The sequence below is a fragment of the Phaethon lepturus genome, unplaced genomic scaffold (genome assembly GCF_000687285.1).
Source record: "Phaethon lepturus isolate BGI_N335 unplaced genomic scaffold, ASM68728v1 scaffold17029, whole genome shotgun sequence".
Classification (NCBI taxonomy): Eukaryota; Metazoa; Chordata; class Aves; order Phaethontiformes; family Phaethontidae; genus Phaethon; species Phaethon lepturus.
In genome coordinates, this window is record NW_010561421.1 from 16,057 (window position 1) to 34,710 (window position 18,654).

An 18,654-nucleotide genomic window follows, 5' to 3' on the forward strand; every position below is an offset into this window, starting at 1 on the left:
TGGTGAGACCCCCCTGCAGTGCTGCATCCAGCTCTGGAGCCCTCAGCACAGAAGAGACATGGACCTGTTGGAGCGGGGCCAGAGGAGGCCACAGCAATGCTCAGAGGGATGGAACAGCTCTGCTGGGAGGACAGGCTGAGAGAGTTGGGGTTGTTCAGCCTGGAGAAGAGAAGGCTCCAGGGAGACCTTACTGCAGCCTGCCAGGGCTTAAAGGGGGTCTATAGGAAAGACGGGGACAGACTTTTTAGCAGAGCCTGTTGCAATAGGACAAGGGGTAATGGTTTTAAACTGAAAGGGTAGATTTAGACTAGATCTAAGGAAGAAATGTTTCACAGTGAGGGTGGTGAAACCCTGGCCCAGGTTGCCCAGAGAGGTGGTAGATGCCCCATCCCTGGAAACATTCCAGGACAGGTTGGATGGGGCTCTGAGCCACCTGCTGTAGTTGAAGCTGTCCCTGCTCATGGCAGGGTTCTTGGACGAGATGGCCTTGAAAGGTCCCTTCCAACCCAAACTGTTCTGTGGTTCTGTGATTGTGATATATGGAAGTCGTCTCCTGCTTCACCTCACTGACATCCTGTTGAGATGTCTGAGGATTACAGTTATCCCATTGACCACAGCTTTGTATTGTGATGTCTCATTGCATTGCTTATCCAACATGACCTTAAAACCTTTTTCACAGACACTTCTTTGACCTGTATTTTCTCACTGAAGAATTATGACTTGCCATTCTTGTTTCTAGGCATGTAACCCATAATTTGTGTGTACAAAAATACCACTTCTTGAGTGAATTGCCTTACGTGGCTTGTCTGCGTTTGTTAAGAGTCACATTATCAATCTTTATTATCCCTAAATTTTATAATCATTAACTTTCACTCTTCAATTAATTAGGAAGCTATTAAATGTGAACAGAGCTAAAAATTGCTTATTGCCATGTGTTAACTGGCCGTTAATACAGGAAGGGTGATGATTAGAAACAACAGAGGAGTAAGATGACATTTTTTGACTGTATTGAAGATATGGAGTTGATTACCAATGTGATTCTTTCCAGGTTCATTTTCCTAATGCCTAGAAAATAGCAATAGAAGCTCTTTTGTTTGATTCAGGATTGTTGACTCCTTTTTTGGGGATGTTTCAGGCAGTTTTTATCCATTTAGATTAAAGTTAATGATTTCCTTAATAATATCCATTGTTTGCAAAGAATATAGGTTGAATAAGAGCTTGCATGACTGTTTAGTGAGAAATGCAACATTGCAATAAATGTTCTCCACTGCTTAAGCATTGTTATATACAAATTACTTCTTGGTGGCTATTTAGCAATACATTTTCAAAATTGGACGAAAAAATCTGCACTTCCTTGATGTTGCAAGTCAAGGCTTATGGATATTAGTTATGGCTTTATTTACCAGTAGCAGTGAGTTGTTAAACCAGGAATTTGTAGATTATACCTGTTCCTTTGAGTACCTGTCAATCTTGTGGCTGGAGACAAACTGCATGTCTATAAAATTGAGGCAGTTAACCAGATGAACAACAGATGAAAGTTTGGCTATATTCTATATCCTGTCTATTTTTTATGCCAGTCTGCATGCTCATCTAATGCTGTATTTCAAACCTAAATAATTGGTTTCTTCTTAGCTGCTACATCACGTGTTTCATTCCAACCTACTACCATCCGTGTGTCCTTTCCTTCCATGTTTCTGTGCCTTTATTTGCTAGATTCAGATGCTGAAAAACTGTAATTTTAACTCCTTCGTTGCTGTCAATACTGGGACATCTAACTTAGCACTTTTAGATTCTGCCCTTCCTGTCTGTCTCCCTTGTTCCCTCCATCCCACAGCAAAAACTTCTAACTGTTTCAGTGGAAGGGCTTAAATTAGTAGAGTATTTGATGTTACTGAATTTGTATGTGTGTTGATGACACGCAGTTTATCTGTTCTTGTTTCAGGTACAAAGGTAAAGTCAGCAAGAACACAGACCTGTTCTCACACACAGAAGGTGGTCACCAGCCCTAGAAAACAGCATCCTTTATATGTAGTTTCCCAAGAAAATCAGTATCTTTTTAGTCCAAGTCAAGATGTGCCTGCTGTCTGTGGTCCACTTGAAGGTCACCTAATTCCTATGGCTATTCCACTAGGTAGGAGCAAATAACCTGTAGAAGGATGTGTGAAGATTAATTACTGCTACTTCATGGAAATACAGCTTACATCTTCTGAAGTCAGTGATTTGTCCCAGCCCATGTGATTTGCAGCTGCCCTTCTTGTGGGAAATATACATGGGAGAACAGTTTAAAAAGTTCTGGTTCTCCTCATTCCTCATGCTGGATGTCTGGCGACACCCTGACAGAGCAATTATTTGCTTAACTGTACATACCTTCTTTGGTACACTTTGTACTTCTAGGGTTCTTGTCCTGGCTTTAAGTTTGGTATCCAGGTAAGCAGGAACTGAATCATTGGCCCTTGGATTCAACATTTACGATTACTTCAGCCCAGTGATTTCAGTAGGATTGTGCCAAACACGCTAAATTCATTGTCATGGCTTCTGTATTTTTGGGCCTTCAGTAGAACCTTTGTATAGGCCTTGTTTCAGGAAGGTTTAGTATTATATTGGCATTTAAAGAAGATAATTATTAAAAACAAAAGGTGTCTCAGACAAAGATTTCTGGGATGCTATAGTAAGTGTAATAGTATTTTGAGTATGATTAAGAAAATGTGAGGTGGGGGAAGCATGTTATGTAATTTTTGAATGGCAAACACAATGTAGTTATTCTCGCTATCAGCAGTAGGTGTCACCATAATCAAGAAAAGTGAATAACTTAAAAAAAAATGGTAGTGTTGCGTTTACAGCTTCTGCTGGGAAAGCCTTAAAATTACCTGGTGAAGCACTATATTTTAGCTAGTGTTAATAGGGGACTTTTTAATTGGTCTGTAATTGCACGTGAGATCTCAGTCTGTCTCATGTGAAACACAGACACCCAGACTTTAATTAATCAATTTACCAATTTTGGAGTTTTATATATGTCTTTAATTATTTTTTAACTGTCCTTAGGTCAAACCCAGATTAGTGACATCTCACTGCAGCCTGCTGGAGTAGTTATAGGTAAACCACACCCTGTTACAGTTACAACCTCTCTTCCTCAAGTGCTACCAAAACCACCGGTTGAGGTTAAAAAACCCAACATAGCTGTAATAGAGATGAGATCAGAGAAGAAGGATCCACCTCAACTGTCTGTGCAGGTACATGTCAAGAGTGATCGTTATTTGTTTGTTTATTTGAATAAATGCTAACTAAAGACAGTCTCATCCATCAGTAACTTACTTTGACATCAGAAGATGGTTTTCAGTAAGCATTAGAAACATATAGAATCAAGGGACCAAGAAGTTGTCATGCTATGCTTGTATTTTTATTAATATTTTAACAATGATCTTTATTATTTGAACAAAATAGAAAACCATTACTTCCATAAGTCACCTATGCAGGGTGTTTGTAAAATAGTTCTATGTCACATTTTCTTTTTTTTTTTTAAATGAGATTTTTTGAGCCAGAACAAACTTGGAATTAAAAAAGTATTAATATAAATGCCAATTTTCTTGGATGACTGCTTTGGCCTTCAAGATTTCTGTTTCAAGCATGAGGGTCAACCCAAGTATTTCACTCCTGATTAATCAACCATTGCAGTCCTTACCTAGTGGGTTGGTTTGGGTTTTTTTAATTTTTTACGTGAGTCTGTTGTCAAGGAAGTTAATGTTTCTTACATGTTCATTATTTTGGATTCAAATTGTTGAGAATATAAACACTCCTACACACACCTTCCAGATACAAATGATTCATGGAACTCAAAGTTAAATACAGGTAGAGTAGTATGTGGTTTGTTGCCTTGCTGTATCACTGAATTCCACCCACATGCATTTTACTGTTATTTCCCCCAGTTCTTAAATGCTTAAGGTGATTTCTCCACCCGCTCCCAAAGAATTAAGAAAACATTTAAATCTTCATTCTTAGAAAAAACGCAACATGTTTTGATGCTGTAATGGACATGCCTTTATTGCAAACTATATTGTAATACAATTATCCCTTTATTTTACTATACCAGATGTATGACAATGTGAAGCCAATAACCAGCTTACACAGTGGCTTGCAGGCCAACATAGTGTAAATGAATTGCAAGTCATCTGCTATATGAATAGTTGTAGGTATACTTACCTCCTGTCACATGCAAAGCAAAGGATCAGGGAATTAAAGAACAGGAGAAATCGGGTACTGCAAGAAAAGAGGTGAATATTTCTGAGGTTAGTTTTTGTACATTACAGTATTTTGGTTTTCAGAACAAATTTATTACCAGATACAGGTATGAGAAAAGGAGGTCACTGAGGTTTAGTGGCTCAGTAGCAAGCAGAAGAGAGAATCTAAAAAGTTCAACAATAGTAGCCAAGCTAACGCATAGATTTTCAGATTGGTGCTTTTTTTCTGCCTTAGGTGTTACCAAATGTAGATATTGACAGTATTTCAAGTGACAGCGTGAGTGTAAATCGCGTTCTTCCAGGCTCCGAACCTGAACTTCCTCCTGTCGATGCTGTAATACAGGTATTGATTGGTCTAAATCTCTGTGAATTCAAATTTGTTAAAAAAGAAAATATGTTAAATTACTACAAAGTTATCTCATTATCCTGTTTTAGTTAGAGAAATTAGATAGTTCCAGGAAAACTGGAGTAATTATTCTGAAGAATTTATAGTACGGGGTGTTTGTTTAAGAAAATGAAAAATTGCAGCAAGACGCTGTTCTTCCAAGACTAAATAATCACCACAGCGAAACTCTAAGAAAAATAGTGTTTTTCTGTCCTGTTAAGAGTTGTAATCCCTTATTGGCCCATGTCTGTGTCATTTATACTGGCTTCAGTGTTCTGGCATGAAGACTGAGGATGTTCTTCATTCCTCTGTCTGCTCCTTGGCTGTTCTTGAGTGGTTAGTTGCATGTATGTGTAGCCTGTTCACTGGTAGCCTGTTGTGTGTGGAGCTAGCTGGTCTACTCTGTTCTCTTTTCACAACTTTTCGGAAGTGTTTTTAATTGAATCTAAGCAGTAATGAAGGTTTTTGTGCAACTAAAAGGTGAACTGCTGCATGCTGAATGGTAAGGTTGTAAACTAGGGCACATGTTTACAAGATGGCATGTTGTTTCTTCCAGTGGACTTCTGTCTTGTGCATTGCACAGACTGGACAGTGTGAAGGTACAGTGATGCAGTGATTATTTTTGTATAGTTATTGTACCTTCTATTTTCCCTGTGTGTTCACTGCTATTCTGACTTCAGGAGTTAGGTCCTTCAGAGTTCTGTGGTCAAGGTGGTCACTGAATAAAATGGAGACCATAGACTAAAATAGTGATTATTAATTAAAAATTATATTGTTCAATAACATGGTAGAAATCACACATAAGTGAATTGCTTAAGACAATTCTAGACTCTTCTGTGCTATGTTCTACAACATTTTGTCTTGCTGTTTTTTTGGTTTTTTTTAATAAGAGTTACAGGTTACCCTAGAACTTTTGATGTTGAGATATTCCATTAGATTTGGTAACAGCAGGTTTTGGTTGTCAGCATGCAAGAAGAAGTTCTTGTAATCTCTCTTTATGTTATGCAAGGAGCTTTTAAGGTGGGTAAAGCAGTTTTTCTGGATTCAGGCTATTGACAGTGAGTGGTGATTTATTGCATTCTTGTTACGAAGTTTTTCTGCTAATGCATTTTTCCCCCAATATGATACCTAACAATTTCAATCTGTATTTATAAGACACCAGAAGATGTACATAGTGAGGAGGAAGACACAAAGTTTCCAGGAACTAATTTCATTAATGTTACTGATGTCATGCAGGTAATTATATTGCAAAGGTATCTTTTCATTTTAAATGTTTTTATATTTTTTTTAATATTACTCTGTCATAACTGAAAACACAATGTAGGAAATCAATTTTCTTTACTAGCAATTTTAAAAATACACATTGTGAGCAATACTGAACTGTTTACAGTGCTATAAACAATATTAGAAATTACTGTGTGTTAATAAATAATGGACCTTTGAAGAATTACAATAAAAAAATAAAATTAGCTTTTTTTTGGATGTGTTAGAATCCACTAGAAAGCAAAGTAGTCCTCTAAAATCAGCAGTGATTATAGCACTTAAATTTCACAATTTCAAACTCTAAATGTAATGCATATATAAGATGCTCTTACAGATTTTAAGTAAGGTGACCTATATTTTAAAATGTGAAAGTATTTTCTGAGAGTTCCCTTTTGGAAAATTTTGGTATAGAGCAATTGGCATACGCTTTTGAGGTTCCTAGAATGCTTTAGCATGATACCTCATTTCAGTCAAACATTATGTAACTTTAAAAAAAAAGACAAGCAGTGTATGTGAGTATATGCCTACAACATATACTACTCATCTCATGGATCCCATTAAGAGTTTACAAGATTTTTGTTTTGCTGGATGCCCTGTAGTGTATCTGTGCATGTTTTACAATGTTGGTTGTTTCTGGATTATGATAATGTGGGTTTATTTGAGATGCTCTTTTACAATTTAATTTTTTTAGGTAGCGAGTTTGGGGTTTTTTTTCAGTTAGCTGACTGCTTGTCAGTTAGAGCAGGGGCTGCCAACCTGTCAAGGTTGGTGAACCAGCCTGTATTTCACTTCTCCAGATTAAGAGCAGAAGCAGAAACCCAATGGTAGCTGGGAGAGGCTGCCTCTGAAGGAAGCAAGAAGTTTCCACCCAGCTGTCGTGGAGTATCTTGCCTCTGTGGAAGATGGCAGCTTCCACCTCCCGCTGCATTTAGGCCTCAGTAAATACCAGGAGCTTGCAATTGCTGTTGCTGGCTAGTGTTTCTCTTGAAGTGCCTTTTCCTCAAGGTTCTTTCCACTGAGCTAGACTTGCTATGTACATATCAAAATATACCCAAAAAATGTTATTCTTTCTACCTGTTTGGTGTGCTCCTGATCCCAGGATTAGAGTGTACATCAAATATTAACTCTGTAGGCTACAGGTCAGTATGGTAGATTTATTTTTAAAATTAATTCATCATTTAACACTATCAGTTAGTTAAAATAGTCCTAAAGGAGTAGTTTACCTATCAAAAGTGGGGAAATGCTTTATTCATTTTTAGTTTCAAAATTACCTTATGTTATTGGAGAGGAAGAGTTAAATCTATTTGGACGACTTTCTTCTGTTTGCACAAAAAAGCTTTATTTTACAAAAATAAATAGGAAAGCTATTTAAGAAATCAGTTTATGAACTAACAGAAAAATGCTGCAATGTTAAATTTTTTATGTGTGGATAATAGCTATTAATCTTTTTTCATTTTTCTCCTGGATTGCTTTTATCTTTTATTTTTGGCAATGGGATATACTTTAACCACAATACGAAAAAAGTTCCAAGTGAAACATATGCTTGGCCTATGACCACACAGACAATATTCTTAAAAATGTGCAAGACAAACACAATGTGGAAGCATAAAATCAACTTCTGCAGTGGCAGGGGTATTTAAGACATCAAAAGAAAGCAAAGTTATTGTTATAAAAGAGGCTTCAGATTCATGAAAAAATGTGCATAAAATGCTATACAGGAAAATAGCTTATTGTTGTCTTCCCCCCTGCCCTATCCCTTTTACTATGAAGACTTATTCTGTTGGAAGTGAAGAGGGATAAGTATTTGTATGAAATATTCTCTCTCTTTTTTTTTTTTTTTTAATTTTTTTTTCTTCCCTGGTGGATATTGCAGAAAGGCTTCAGGACCCTGGCCCAAGCATTTCCTTTTCCTAGGACATGTTTTACCTTCCTACTAAAAGATGCAAATTTAAGAGATACTTAGGAGTTGGAATGCTAGTTGTTAGCACTGGTAGCCCGATAAAGGCACGACTGCTGCAGCTGCCTGTTCCCAGGTCCAGGCAGTAGCGAGGCTGAGCATCTATTTCCAATCGGCACGCATGGAAACACACCTATGCCATACATCTATACATACATGTACACGAGTGGGTGCACAGATCAGCACTCAAACAGCACCAGTGTGCTCATCCTGCTCCCTTCTCTGGCAGTTCAGGATGGAGTTCTGGCATATGCATGTGCTTGTGTGTGTGTACATATATGTGTGTGTGTATACATGTATATATACATGGGCAGTGTGGATCCCTCCGCTTTCTGGTGTTAGACAGTTTACCCAGTAGCTGGCCCTGTGTCCTTGCCCTCCCCAGTTCTGGCACCTGGACACGCAATCCCCTGAAAGCCTCTTGCTCAGGAAAATAGTTGGAAATGACATTTAGTGAGGAGACAGGACAGGCTGTACTGATCAGGCGTAGGGCAAACATACTGCCCGGCCACTCGTCTACATGCAGCCAGCCCCTTTTGTCCCCTTAGCCCTCCATTTTCTCACACCTGGATCTCTCCAAACCACCTTTATCCTTCCCTTACCACACTTCTGGTTCCTCCCCGTAAACACCGCATAAAAAGTGTTCCACCATCCTAAAATACTCTTCCCTGCATTCCATAATAAGTCACCGCGTTATCACCTCATCCAAATGCACTTGCCCAACCTTAAGAAATGGGCTATGAAAAGTCTTTCCGTGGGCTCATCTTGCTGGGTTTCACTCCTGGACACTGGGGCTGAGCCCTCGCCTGTGATAGCCCTGGGAGTAGCGGGGTTGGGGTGCTCGGTTGTCATGTTAGGTTATCTGGGTTCTTCCACGTGTTGTCACTCCTCAGTGTGAGTGGAGACAAACCTTTTATTACATCACCTAAAACTGTTAAAACAAATTACTTTTGTGGACTAATGCAGCGCGTCCCAACTTGTAAAATGCATGTCCTGCCATAGGAAGATGTGATGTGCCTTGTTCCCCCATTGCAACCTTGGGGTCTAATGTTTAAAGATCCAGAGCTCCATCTTCCAAAACAGTTGAATTAGGTGGTCTTATTTCACAATTCGAAAAATCACATGTGGAATAAAGCAGAAAAGGCCGTTACAGCTTTGATTTACACACTTCTTTATTTTTGATCAATGGTTGCACCTACAACAAAGTAGGTTCAGACTTCCTGAACAGAAGAGGTTTCGCAAGGCCAGCCCTTGCATGGACCCTGCCTTATTCCAGAGCAAGAAGCTTGCTCAGCTAACATGAGCCCAGAATGGACTCTCATATTTATTGATTCTGCTCTCTAACTCTTATGAGCAGACACATCCTGCAATATCTTTAACAAACTTGTTAGGATTTAATATTAGAGAAACTTTCTGCTCTCTTTGAACATGTCCTAATTGCAAGGTGGGGACTTGTTTCTCTGAATTTTTGTTTCCGATTTGAATACCACCACAAAATATAGAACCTGCAGAGATCAAAGTAAACTTATTTTCCTCAACCCTGGTTTCCTGTAGATGCTCTTTGGAGCAGTGATTTTTTTACGCATATAAGTCTTCAGACAAAAAATTACAGGTGGCATCTGCAATGCACACTGACCCTGGTTGTGAAAATTGCTTTAGAAACCTGTCCAAAAGAAATCCACAACTAAGTTTTGGATGGCTTTAATAAAAGACTACGCATATACATGTTACGTAATGGCACAAAATTAATCTTTACCACCTAATCATTTCAAACATTGATTTGGTTATCTGAATGTAATTTGAGAAATAGAATTTCAGCTTGATACTTTATTATAAAGTACAGTGATTAATATTCCAACCATATCTGAAATACTTTCTAATTTATGCCATATTTTGATTGGGACTCATGATAGAGATTTTCAACAGTCTCCAGGGAGGTGAAATGCAGAATTGAGTGCACATTATTCAGGATTGGTCTACAAGGTGATATATGTGCAAGTTCAATCTGTATAATTAAATACTGATTATTATATTTTTTTTTATTTCAGCAGAGATAATATATCACCCCAAAATGAAAAAAAATTTCCTTTGGATTTGTGCACTATTAAATATACAATATTGTTGTACATAGTTTAGAAATGCAGGAGAACTGCAAAAGTTTGTCAGAAGTTACTAAATATATATATAAGATTTATTGTACGTACTTGGTTTATTTAATCCAGATGTTTGTATTTTGCATACTTTCAGAAAAGATTATATTAAATAGGCAACATCAAAGAAAATTTATGGAGTAATGCAGTCAGAAGAAAATTCATAATGAAACACTGGACAAAGACATCTTTACATTTGCTGTCAGAATGAATTATGGTTATGAATACATATATCCTAACAGAATGAACTGCTTATCAGCTTGCAAGGCATCCAGTGCCACTCTGAGTTTAACTTTACTGTCTTATCTCTATGCTTAGAATAGTTTAGAGATCTTTGTTTGTCACCCAAATATATTCTGTTCTGCCTGCTTTGTAAGTTACAGCTTTTCTTTGAAAAATTACTACTATTTAAAGATCCAGAAAGATCCCGCTCCCCAGTAGGTATCTGTTGTAATACCCATCATGGACCTATCTGACTTTTCAGTTTTAAAGTACATTAAGGTAGGAGAGAAATATTAATGCTGGGTTGGGGAAGGAGACAGGAAAATGTTATCTTCTTTTTTCTTTTCTGTTCTTTCTGGTTTTAGTGATTTGTTCTTTTATTCATAGCAAATATATAGTAATTTTTTTAATTTTATGAGTTAAAAGTAAATTTAATTTATATAAGGAAAAAGAAGATTCCCCCCCTTCACTGTGTCAGAGATTAATCTTAGTAAATGTAGATTTACAGTGAGCTCTCTTACGCGACATCACATGCTTCTCACTGGTAATTTAGGGCTCAGCTCTTCATCTCTGGCATGCCAAATTTTCTTCTTGGAGAATCATATTACTATTAGAGACATTTGTTTTTAATATTATGAGGCAGGATGCAGGTTCTCATCCATCAGGAGACATTTCTAAAGTGTTACATTACAATATGATGGGTTAGTGACTGATTTTTGGGACTCAGTGCTGTGTATGAGCTCGGGGGGAAGAGGAGGGTGGCATCTTTGGAAACAGTCAAACATTATAATGTGCATTGAGTAACTTTCATAACTTTTAGAAATAGCACATTAAGATTAAATTCAGAGTGTCTCTGAAGATCTTTTGAATTGATTACCCAGAAATACCTTTTAACTTTCAGCAGCTGAAGTTGGTGAAAATGTAAACATACATGTAACATATGTGTAAACTATTAATGCCTAGTCTTCAGTGCTGGCAACTTTATTAAAATTTGACTGACTGCATGCTCGTTAACTTTTGGGACTGTCTCTTTTCAGAGAGGAGACTTTAGACTAAAGGTTTAATTTCTAAAAAAACCAACAAGCAAAACCCAAACAAAAAACCTAACCCTAACAGTAGAAAGTTTCCTAACCTTTTTGTTTAAAGGAGAAACATTTCTGGAGTATATTTAAGAAAAAAATGACTTATGTCACAAGTAAATTTCTAAAGTATTAGCATTACCATTGGCTCCCTGCCTTGTGCAGCACAGGCAGGAAATATGAGCCAAATCATGTTTTCCTTAGCAGTTCCTATAGCCTTATACCTTTACAGATTTATGATTTGCTAAGTTTAGAATCGTGTCAATTAATTACAACATACTAAGAAGGGAGAATGTGGTTTGTGTGCTGTGACACATCTACAAATGTTTCTCAAAGAAAAAAATCTGACTGTTACCTCAATGATACTGCCTTCCAGAAACACACCATAACTTAATTTACTATTTATTTATTAGGATCAGGAAGAGGAGAGGGATGAAATTCCAGAATTCTTTGAGCCTCTTGTGGAGCTTAATGGACAGTTTAAAGTTGCCTCGCCAAAATACAATGGTCCTTTATTTCCTCCAGTGGCTTCTGCTCTGCAGCAGACTTCTGATGTTTTGGATGAACTGATTCAAAGGAGAGAAACTGTAGAAAACAGGTTGATAAATTGGTGAGTTGCAATATAACAAAATGGCGAGAGAATATATGTGGAAGAAGGAATGACTCCATAAGAATACCTTCCCATTCTTCTCCTCCCCTCCCTTCCCTTCTACTCTTTCCTTTGAGCTACCTTTCATTTTATGGCAAGAATGCTCTTTTGTATGCTTTTAGGTGTCTTGGTGTTTGCTGATAGTTAAATGGGTTTTATTCTGCTAGGGTGGAACAAGAAATAATGGCAAAAATTATCAGTGGGATGCACCCAGTTCAGAAAGAAATAGTGCCCGGTGTTAGCACCTCAGAGAGTGAAGACACTGAGACTGTAGCCTCTGACATTGGTAAGTAGGAGTTATTGTTCTCAGCAGATGGATTATCTCAATTTTTGGCTAATTTTAACAAGCTGTGTAGGTAGTTTTTGCCTGAGCCTGAGTGGATAATGCTGAACCAGTGAAACTATAAAATGCAAAAGTGCATGCTTTAATTTATGTTGAGACAGAGCAAGCATTATAAGGCCATTGAAATAAATTATCCAAAAAAAAAAAAAAAAGAAAAAACACATAAACCACAGCACTGTACAAATCAACTTCTGTTATTTGCCATCTAAATCAGATTTGGCATTTTGCCAAGCCTGGAATGTTTGTTTGCCTTTCTTTTGTTAATAGATATGTCAAAAATTACTTCCCTTATGAATGTGTGAGAATGGGAGACAAATGCATTTCTATTGTGATGCTACCGCCCTTTGCTGCTTCTTTCTTCTGTGATCATGAACTGCTTCTCTACTGTTGTTTCTTTATCTGTAAAATAAAAAAAATCACTTTTTGCAAAGGAATGTTTAAAAGTTCACGGAGAATAAAATGAGTGGCTGCAGTACAGTACATGCAGAAGTGACACCTGGATGTATGCTTTATATTTCTTCATTTTCAGTTGAAGTTGCAGGTGGTGGAGGATTTCAACTCTTTATCAATGCTGGTGTGCCCGTGGACTCAGAAATGATAGGCCATTTCATAAATGAAGCTCTCAGTGAGACAATTGCAACCATGCTGGGTAACAAGCAGTCTCAGAAGGCAGTTCCTGCTACAGACATTCTTCCAAGTACAACGAAGATGATGGTAAGAGTCTGTTTTATTTAAGCTTTTCTGCTGAAGTTCTAAGGGATCATTTCTTTGTGGCATGATGGTTCAACTATGTGCAAGACAAAGATGACCAAAAAAGACTGATGAACTGAATGTACATGATTTGCATCTTTTGATGTTTTCTGATTATACCCCAGCAAGCAACAAGATTAAACCCTTTTCAGTTTGAAAAAAAAAATTGAAAAGAAAAAAAAAAATTAATTCCCTTGTGCTGCTATATTTATTTATTTACTTTAAGGCGGAGCAAAAAACTGGTTTCTAAGGGGAAGACTTGGTATTTAATTTCATGTTGTCAAAAGAGAGCTCATGTTATTTTCAACAAAAATAGCTGTGCTACTTTCTTGCAAAGAAGTGAAATATGAATAAACTAGTTTCTTCATATAAGAAGAAATAGAAGCTAAGGGCAATGTTATTTTTGGTCTTATGAGCTTGCAGCCATTCTTTCATATCTGTAAAAATGAGTATTACTTCTGTCTAAGTTTTGAGTTCAGTAGTTTTCAGTAAATGCTTAAATGATTAGTAGAGCTTCCTGTAATACCGGATAATTTTCTCTATTCCCTTTGATAATCAAATGACAGCTGGCTCTTATTTTGATAACAACATGGCTGTGCTACAATCTGGTGTTGTATAATGTCTTTGGGATGAATGTGGAAATTGCTGCGCTTAGAAATCTTAACTATTCAAAGCTTTGTTGAAAGTGAGATCAATTATTCTATTCTGCTACAGTGCATATAGACTGAAATACCGCCTAGTATCTGCTGTAAGTGACCAACAGATTATTCTGTAGTTAAAAGTAATCATTTCACTGCTGTGGGCTTAAATACAGCCATCCTGCGTCTAAAGAGCTCTTCCCCACTCCATTACAGATTAAGGAGGATATGATGTTAAAGACTGTTCTTTGTAGCTTGTTCTTCTGATACTTAGAAACCCCTACTTAGAACCATTCTACATTTACTGATGGCCTCTTAAGCCTTATTGTTTCTGTACCAGCTTAGACTGAAATGTCCTTAGGCTGACATGGTTGTTTTCTCCTTACTATATATATTCATTTGCGCGCTTCAAGAGATTAGTTTTGTCCTTTTTGGCCTCTGTTTGATTAGGCCAAATAAAGACATTGTCCACACATGTACCATTTTTCAACTCTTGCTGATGGGCAACACTTTTATGTTTTACAATTTAGATTGGTCTTGAACACGGGTAACACTGATATGCTAATAGACAATTTTAATAATGATGTAGTATGCGAAATGGGGTTTCCTCGGTGCCTTGTACTATAGTAGTGATACTCTCCCACCTTTATTGGAATCTCAGTTAGCTAGTTAATGTTTTTTTTAAAGTCTTTCCACATTTGTGTCTAATAGTTATCCTTGTACATATATCCTTGTATAATTTGTACATTCATAAGGTTGGTTTTTTCTTCTCCTTTTTCCATTTCTGCTCAACTTATAGCAGAAATTCTTCAATATGTAGTTTATGCATTCTTGATCTACCCCTTCTTACTGTGAAGTTTCCTGTCTAGAATGTCATCTGCCTAGTTTCCGAGTTCTTTGGTGTTCACAATGTCATACTGTTGTGTGTGAACTGCCAAATGTGTTACCATGTTCCACTGACCATAAGAGTCTTTAATAAAAATCATCAGTCTGAGGATTTATTCTTCAGAAACTAGCCTGGAAGCCTTCCTTTAGCCCCATTATCTTGTTTCCTTTATGAAATGTCAGAGAACAGGGCTGGAAAAAAAACCTGGAAAGGTCCATCATATTCCTCCATAGCAGGCTAAATGACAACCATCATACTTGCTTGTCACATTTATCTCCATTGCTGTCATTTTTTAAGGAATATCACAACTACATTTGTGTTTTGTTTAGAATTTTCTCTTTAGCTGATTCTCTTACTGTAAAATTACCGTACTAACTCAACGTTATCCATGTCACAAAATATTTTCTTGCTTAACATTGTATCAAATGCTTTATCAAAATTCGTATAATCATATAAGTCATATTTAAACTGGACATTAGGAAGCATTTCTTTACCAAGAGAGTGGCCAAACACTGGACCAGGCTTCCTAGAGAGGTGGTCGATGTCCCAAGCCTGTCAGTGTTTGAGGCATTAGGACAATGACCTTAACAACATGCTTTAACTTTTTGTCAGGCAGTTGGACTAGATGATTGTTGTAGGGCCCTTCCAACTGAAATAGTCCTATTCTATACATAATTATTTCCAAATGTAATAATTGTAATGCATAATTTGCTGGTTTTTAATTTATTTTGCCCAGGCATACCATTTAACCTTGTGTAACGTTATGTTTAGATGGAGGAGTTAGATCCATAAAGCATGTATCTAGGAAACGACTATTCCTGTGCTGTGATAACCTGCCTTTCTCTCTCTCTTCCTCAGCTCTCTCTGGGGATACTTGGAAGATAGGAATTTTGCATTGAGATAATAACTGTGGTTATGATTTTTTTCCTCTCAGGAGTCTCTTGTGCCTACTCCATTGCCAACACCCCAGGCCACACCACCACAAACACCACCTTCAGAAAAAGAATTGCCTCCAGTCAAAACTCCAGAGTCTTCTCTATCTCTTACAGAAATGAGTGGGAATGTTCATGAACATGAGAAAATTAAAGAAACAGGTAGTGAAAATAATAATTGAAGTTTAGTAAGTAGCAAATATGCTTTAATCTACTGCCTTTAATTTTCTTCTTCAAAGACACATTATCTCTCAGGATAAATATTCTTGAGGCTATAATTCAAGTGGGAACTCATGTAGTACAAAAATTATGGGCTAATTTGTATAAAAAGCAAACATCTTTTATTTGGTTTAGAACAGCTCTATTTTCAAACCTAGTGCACATTTCTGTGGTCTGTGTGATTTCTACCCTTCCCAGCCCCTCCACACTTTTTCACATCAGAAAAAATACTTGTCTTTTGCTCCTTCCTGTGATTCTAATGTTAATTAAGCCAAATTTTCACTCTCCAAGTAAAGCATTTTAGTTTTTAAAATGCAGAGCAGTCTCCCTTATTAAAGGAAGTAAGCAATTGAGGTTTTATTCTTCAGATGCCAATACTGTACTTAAAAGAAACTAGTCTTAATCTAGTCTTGTCTCCATAACTTATCAAAAGGTATCACAAAAACTACAAGTGCTTAGTAGCACTGACTGACTGTCTGAGATTTACTTCCTGCTTTCCTCTCTGATCTGAAATTTGACTTCACGCATGCAGGAGTTGAGATTCCAGCTGCCACCAGCCGTGTTGGCACACCTGTGGTTACCCCTGTCAATACACCTCCTAGAACAACCACACCAAGCCCTTCTGCCTCAGAATGGGTCTCCGAAGCTGCAAAAATGGAAAGTCCAAAGCCTCCAAACCCATGGGATGATGCAGAACTTCCTCTGGAAGAAGAGAAACCCAGTCCTTTAACTGAAGAACCATTCCATCCCAAGGCTGTGTGAGTTGAACAGGCTGCACGGTTTTCTCATTTCTTAAAAAAAAAAAAAAAGAATATGTATATTCTGTCTAGATACATCCTCAAAAAGTAAGTAGAAAGAAATGCTTGATGTATATGTCAAGAGGCATTGAGATAAGCCAGAATTCTTTTTTTGAGTTCCTTGACATATTTTGGAGAAAAATTTCTAAAGATTTATCAGTCCTTATTCATTGTCTCGCTGAACATTGTACTTAGTAAACTCGTGTAGTTACACCTGTCAGTAATAAATGTAGTGACAATGAAAGATTGTATTTTCAGCATTTTATTTTTTCTATTACCTCAGTGGGAATACATAAGGTAATTTTTAGTTATAACTAGAAATTCATTAATGATGTTATTTAACCGTGTTGATTCTTGGACTATTCTGTAAAATGCTGTGCTCTTTCATTTGAAAAAATAATTGCAAATTAATTTCTTTTTAGTATTGATTTAAGACTTTAGTCTATATTGCTCAATGTGTCTTGTGTATTCATAATGCATATTCTTACATTATAGTGAGATGTCAGTGGCTAATGATGAGGAACCAGAGGCCTTGATTTTACCATCTCAGCAGTCATCAGCAAGGCCCTTCAAACTGCTTCCTTGCGATCCACAGGTTCCATCACCTGTGCCTACAGTTAGTTCTGGGCAGTCCACGCAGGAAAGCAGCCTTACCCTCACAGAAACAGAAAGTGCAGACAGACCAATCTCAGAAGGGGAGGTACTCTTCAGCTATGGTCAGATGCTGGCTCCAAGAGGTAACTAACTAGACAAATTTGTGGAAATTAGAATTTGGATTAATTCTGTTTTTTAATAAACTTCTGTTCCAGTCTACTGAAGTTACATCTCATACATTTTCTGATAAAACTGCAAGGGTTAACCTGGTCCTTAACTTTCAGTTCATGCTTTTAGATTTAAGAGACCTCATTGCTCTTTCTTTTCTCTGAACAAAATACTTCTGCTTACGAATGAAGAAAGATTAAGTCTGCTCTTATGTCACAAGATCAACTTGGAAAATAAATGGGGCTGTCTTGCATAAGTACCATGTGGTACTAAGTACTAAAGTTTTACTGAAAGCAAAGTGTAAGAGTGATTTTTCTGGGAAGCAGAAAATACGTCTTTATAATACACATCCGGCAGTAGGAATTTCCAACTTTAGTAAAGCACTGTGTTGCAGTTATTAAAGAACGTGGCATTGGCTTTCTTTCATATAACTTGCATGGGGTTTTAGTATTTGTAACTTAAAATATTTTTCAGCCTTAGCAGAAGGAGGACTGTCTTTTCCAAACCTCGCTGATAGCTTAACCGGCACTTTACAAGATGCCAATGAAATGGTAAGGAAATGTTTCATAAGGAAACGGAGTTAGTGTTGCATTCTACCTTGAGCATCTGGATAAATTGGATGTGCTTTAAGCATTTTCACTTATAAACTTTTTAAATTTACACTTTTAAACTATACACTTACAAAGAATGCTAGAATTTCAGAGCTCCAAAGAAAAAGAACATATTATACAGATCAATTTATATTAAGAAAAAAATTGAATGATTTATATACTTCTGTACATGAGAGTTAGCTAATATGCATTTTCATTTCTTTATTGTTCTTAGTTTTAAGACATCTTAAACAGAATAGAACACTCTTATTCTCTGAGCTGTTTCAGCTTTGAGCTATCTTTTAATTGTTTGTGTGCTTAAATTACTGAATTAGGTTAGCTAAGACTGTAGTTAGTTAAAGCTGTCTAAAACTTCAGTATAGTTTCTTATCTGACATCTGTTTTAATCCGTTGTCCTGGAAGCCTCCCAAGTCAAGGTATTCTCTATTCACTTTCTTTTGTAACACTTCTTTTCCTCAAATGCCTGGACTCTCTGACTTTGTGTAATGCCTCTTGTAGGACATAGCTGTCGTATAAATGATAGTATCAAGTAGAGTAATACTATGCTTAAAACAAACTTTTCTTTATGAAAGAATAAAAAAAAATTGATAGTGACATTTAATCGTATTGGTTGGAAGGGAACTCCAGAGGAATTTCTAAAAACTTCTTGGACTGCCTCCATAATGCTGTATGGCTCTTCTGGAAGATGTTCAGATAGTTGAAATCTGCCATGAGGATGAAGACCTGAAATCATCAGACCCCTGTTAATGTTTTGTAGAAGGCCTCCTTACTTTCTG

At 36.9% G+C, this 18,654-nt stretch overlaps 1 protein-coding gene across 1 annotated transcript in view; it reads left to right on the forward strand.

Annotated features, from left to right (window-relative positions):
- KIAA0586 (KIAA0586 ortholog) overlaps window positions 1-18,654 on the forward strand; it is a gene marked incomplete at both ends in the record, with an annotated part of 48,175 nt that overhangs the window by 15,162 nt on the left and 14,359 nt on the right. Inside the window, 11 exons of the mRNA XM_010294006.1 lie at window positions 1,943-2,131; window positions 3,043-3,230; window positions 4,471-4,578; window positions 5,776-5,856; window positions 11,705-11,901; window positions 12,108-12,226; window positions 12,813-12,997; window positions 15,492-15,651; window positions 16,241-16,466; window positions 17,001-17,242; window positions 17,751-17,818. Of these exons, the coding sequence (XP_010292308.1) occupies window positions 1,943-2,131; window positions 3,043-3,230; window positions 4,471-4,578; window positions 5,776-5,856; window positions 11,705-11,901; window positions 12,108-12,226; window positions 12,813-12,997; window positions 15,492-15,651; window positions 16,241-16,466; window positions 17,001-17,242; window positions 17,751-17,818 (1,763 nt within the window). The remainder of the gene's footprint in view (window positions 1-1,942; window positions 2,132-3,042; window positions 3,231-4,470; window positions 4,579-5,775; window positions 5,857-11,704; window positions 11,902-12,107; window positions 12,227-12,812; window positions 12,998-15,491; window positions 15,652-16,240; window positions 16,467-17,000; window positions 17,243-17,750; window positions 17,819-18,654) is intronic.